The sequence below is a fragment of the Vombatus ursinus genome, unplaced genomic scaffold, assembly GCF_900497805.2.
Source record: "Vombatus ursinus unplaced genomic scaffold, bare-nosed wombat genome assembly UNPS02014774.1, whole genome shotgun sequence".
In the NCBI taxonomy this organism is placed as follows: Eukaryota; Metazoa; Chordata; class Mammalia; order Diprotodontia; family Vombatidae; genus Vombatus; species Vombatus ursinus.
In genome coordinates, this window is record NW_020954552.1 from 19,579,002 (window position 1) to 19,583,912 (window position 4,911).

The 4,911-nt window shown below is 38.1% G+C and overlaps 1 protein-coding gene across 1 annotated transcript; it reads left to right on the forward strand.

Moving 5' to 3' along the window:
• Positions 1-3,220: 3,220 nt before the first annotated feature.
• On the forward strand, positions 3,221-3,604 carry LOC114044631 (histone H2B subacrosomal variant-like). The gene has a single exon (XM_027864184.1). The coding sequence runs from the start codon at positions 3,221-3,223 to the stop codon at positions 3,602-3,604; it is 384 nt and encodes a 127-aa protein (XP_027719985.1).
• The last annotated feature ends 1,307 nt before the right edge of the window (positions 3,605-4,911 follow it).

The following is a 4,911-nucleotide window of genomic DNA, read 5'->3' on the forward strand; positions in this document are numbered from 1 at the left end:
TTCTCCCTACCCCTAACTAATCCTACCTTTCATTCTGTTTGTCCATCTAATAACTGTGTTGCTTGCTCCAGCACGAAAATTCCTAGTTATGGCTCTGTTCTTTGTGCACTTCTGGTCTATCTGATTGCTTTGTAGAAACCCCTTCTGAATCAGACCAGCACACCCTCCTACTAAATAAATGCTCTCTTTTCCCTTGATTTCAGAGATACCGGTTTCTGCTTCTCCAATAGCTCCTTCAGGCTCCTTCCCTGGGTTATCATTCTCTTCCTTACTCCTTAGGGTAGGTATTCCTCAAGGTTCTGTCCTCTGCCCTGCCCTCTTCTCTCTCTCTTTATACTCTTTGCCTCGGCAACCCCATTAGTATAATTTACTCCCTCAGATGCATCCATCTCCTCTCACAGATGATAACTATCAAATCCGTCTCTCCAGCCCTAGCCTCTCCCGAATTCCATTCCCACACATCCCCAACTCATTCTTATAAGTACATCTCCACTCTGATATTCCACCATTACCTCAAATTAAAGGTGTCAGAAACAGTTATCATTCCTTACCACCACTCCCAATAGCTAGCTTGACTTCACTATTTTTGTCAGTGACCCCATGTCTGATTGAAAAAAAAAAAACAACTCAGTCTTATCCTTGGGTCCTCTTTCTTATCTCACCTTCTAGAGTCAATCTTTTATCAAGTCCTATCAAGTCCATTTTTGTAAAGCTCTCAAATCATCCTTTTCTTTCCATTTCCACTTTTATCAACTCTAGTAGTGGGGCAGCTAGGTGGGGCAGTGGATGGAGCACCAGTCCTGAAATCAAGAGGACCTGAGTTCAAATCAGACACTTACTAGTTATATGACCCTGGGCAAGTCACTTAACCTGGATTGCCTCCCTTACCTTCCCCCAAAAAAACTCTAGTACGAAGGAGCCTGGTATCTTGAAAGAGTACTAGAGTCAGAGGACATGAGTTCAAATTCCACCTCCGATGTTTAAAATATATATGAACTTGGGCAAATCATTTCATTTCCATTAGCCGCAGAGTTTGTTTATCTGTAAAATGAGGGAGTTGGACTAGATGACCTTTAAGGATCCTTCTAGTTACACAGTTTAATGGTAATACTTTGGAGTCTCATTATTACTGTGGAAGTATATAGGACCATGTTATTTTTTTTTAATAATATTATAACAGTGTCCTAATCTGAAATTCTCCCTTTCACTTGAATTGAAAGTCTAATCAATTGCTCTTGAATAGAAGACTTAAGCCATTTCAGGGAGGGATTTAAATTCCCTGGGACTAGATATTTAGAGTAAGTTTTGGGGACCATACTCAGAGTGGGACCGTCTTTTTGTTAATCCAATCAACAGACATGTCCTTTTGTTTACCATTGACCAGACTGAAAGGGGAGTCTTAGAGGAAGTAGATGGTTTCTGGCAGTTAATTTCCCCAAGGGTGCATCCACATTTCTAAGTCTTCCTGGTAAGTGGAAAACGCTAAGCTTCAACAATTTATCTTTATTTTACTTTGCTATGAAATTTCATCTTTTGTTTCATGATTACTAGGAAAGGCAAATTGGAAGTTGATTGGGTCAGAAGGTATTCTGAATAACTAGACTTTTTTCCAAGGAGAAATTCATCCATAAGAACATGTTGTAACAGATTTTGACCAAAACAGCAGAATATAGGTTTTCCTCCACACTACAATTGAAATACCTCCCTGATCTAACCTCTCCTCTGTCCCCTTTCCTTTGCACAGCTCTACCAGACTTTTCTTCTTCCTTACATATAAATATGGTCAAGTAACTCCACTCCCTAAAACCCTTCAATGACTCTCTATTACCTAAGAAATACATTTCAAACTCCTTAGTTTGACATTTGATGCCCATCACAATCTGTCCCCATCTACTTTTCTGGCCTTTTCTCAGACACATAGTCTCCTGCATATAGTCTAAGTTCTAGCCAAATTGTACTACTCATTAATCTCCTGTGCAAATTCTACATTTTCCTGACCATCCCTTCACTTGATCCACATCCCCCACCTCCACCAGACACACACACACACACACACACACACACACACACACACACACACACATAAACACACTCACCTCAACCGAACCTTTTAACCCAACTCAATTGTCACTTTCTCCAGGGAGCCTGCCTTGATCCCTCTCTGTCAATAAGGTCCTTAAATCTCACATAATGCCTTTTGTGCCCTTCTCTTGAATATTTATGATATATTATTTTGAATTAGTTATTTTTATACTGTGCCAGGTCCTTCTACTGGACAATAATTAAGTCCCATAAAGACAGAGGTTGTTAAATCTTAACTAAATTTTAAATCTTCTCATGCATACAGCTTTTTGTGCAAATGTAGGACCACATATTTAAAGACGGAAGAAACTTAGAGGCCATGCAATCCAAAACCCTTATTTTCAGGATGAGGAAACTGAGACACAGTGAGGTTAGTTACTTACCCAGGGTCACACAGTTAATTCAAGTGTCTCAGATGGCATTTGAACCTTACGTCTTCATGACTCCAAGTCCAATATTCACTGCTCTTTTTATTAAATAGGCAACTAATAGATGTTCACTTAATTGAATTAATTGTAAATGATTTAAATTTTTTATCAGCACCTTCTCTTTCAGAAAAGACATAGTACTGTGGTAGACTGAACAGAGCACTATCTGAGTCAGAAAATCTGGGTTCAAATCTTGCCTCTGATATACGTATGACCCAAGGCAAATTACTTAACCTCTCTAAGATTTCCTGAGATCTGGAAAATGAGAAGTTTGAAGATCTCTAAAACCTTTTCAGGTTTAGGTTTATCTGTATGATCCTATTTCCCACCAAGAATAAAATTGATTTAAGCCTGACCAAGAGCATCTCTGATAGAGAGTCTGTTGTGTGAAAACAGACACCTGTGCTTACCACCTGATTCCAGACTCAGGCCTGCAGTTATAGTTAAAACTGCCTGTGCCATATTTACTATGTCTTTTTAAGAAATTTTTTGATTGGCTAGGGAAGGGCATCACAGTCTCTAAATGAGATACAGGAAGAGTGATTGTGACATACGGTACAAAACCTCCAATCAGAGGGAGAGGCACAGCATGTTGACATGGGGCAACCCTATAAATACAGCAAGTCACACTTCCAGACCCTGAAAACCTTTTTGATACCAGGAAGAGACATGAGTCTCTGGCATTAGCTCAGTACTGAAATCCATCTACAATGGCTAAAGCAATGAAATCCAGTGAAAGTGAAAAATCTTGTAGTGCATGCCAAGAGAAAAAGAAGAAACCATCCCAGAAAAGCTGCTTTAACAGAAACTACACCCTCTACACTCACAGAGTGCTGAAAGAGGTAGTCCCCAACCAAGGTTTGTCATCAAAAACTGCTGACATCATGAACTGCATGATCAATAACATCCTTGAACGAATTGCTGAAGAGGCCTGTAACCTCCTGTGTTACAAAAGACATTTAACCCTTAGCCACCAGGATATCCAGATGGCAGTTTACAGGCTACTGCCCAATGAGCTGGCCAAGCATGCGGTGGCTTTTGGTACAAGGGCTGTTACAAGTTACAATGACTCCAGATCTTCTGTCAACCTGTGACAAACCAGATTCAGGTGAAGTAGACAAGTCTTTTCATCTGTATGTGTTTCTTTAGAGCTGAGACTTTTCAACCCCTAAAATGTTCCATATTCTGTGTTTGGTATTCTGAGTGACAGGCAGCCTGATGTGTGCATGTATATATAGTTCTATATGGTCTCTGTATAACTATATAATAAGTTTATTTGCCCCATCTAAATACTTTTTATAGAATATATTTTGCTAGATAAACCAAGTTAGTTACCATACAAAATAAACAACCAACTTCCCGAAAGAAAACCACTTCAGATTAAAGAAAAATTATTTGCCAATACAAGTATATTGGAATGAGTTTGAATTGAAAAAGTTTCCCTTTTAATTTTTAACAGACATTATCATGAAGACAAAACCTTTATATCAATATATCTCTTTTACACTAGAGATGTATCATTTCATTAATACTATCACAGAATATACATTCTGGACCAATAAAGGAAGCTATCTAATCTTATTTTTAGATAAATTGTTCAATGGCACCTATAGAAAGATTATTTAAATGTATATGTGCTAAATTGTACTAAACTTTATGTTAATAGAGAAGTAAATTATTTTGGGAGGTAATATATGTATACCTAACAGATGAATAACACATAGGACAAAGGGATCATTATGTACTGTTAAGCAATCCAGAAGAAATCATGTATAATACAAGCCCTCATGACACAAGCTTTTGTGTGACTTTAAAAGTCCATTTTGTGACTGTGACACATTTACATATTATTTTTGTTGTTGTTGTTTTTGATATACCATACCAGAAATATGAGCAAAACAGGCATTGACATTCAAAGGCACAGGTGGAAAAAGTCAGTTTTCACCTTAAGCCAATAAAGTGAGGAGAATTTTAATGATTATTAAAATTATCTGAGACTGGTTGGGGAAGCGGGGAGGGGGAGAAAAAAGGAGAGAAGGGGTACGATGTATATAGTGTATAGTGTCTGAAAGACTTCAACACCATCAACAGGTTGGAAGCTGTGGCTGGTTGCAATACAGATTTTCAAAGAAGAGAACCTATCACCAAAGCATGTATCTGCTTTGGAAAAGAACACGAAGAAATCCTAAGATTCCCCCATCTTCACGCCCGAAATGTTGTTTTCAAGCAAAGACCAAAAAGCCATCAGGAAAAAAATTCTCCATCAAAGTCTGTATTTCAAAGTGCTTAGCATTGTTTATAATTTTGAGCAGCCTGAGCATTAAAAAAAATCTCATGGAAAGAATCACAGATGAGCATCTTGTGTTTGTGGTGTGTGTGTATACATAAGATGGATAATACC

Coding starts and splice junctions, on each gene's coding strand:
- LOC114044631 (XM_027864184.1), top strand. CDS start 3,221: ATGGCTAAAGCAATGAAATCCAGTGAAAGTGAAAAATCTTGTAGTGCA.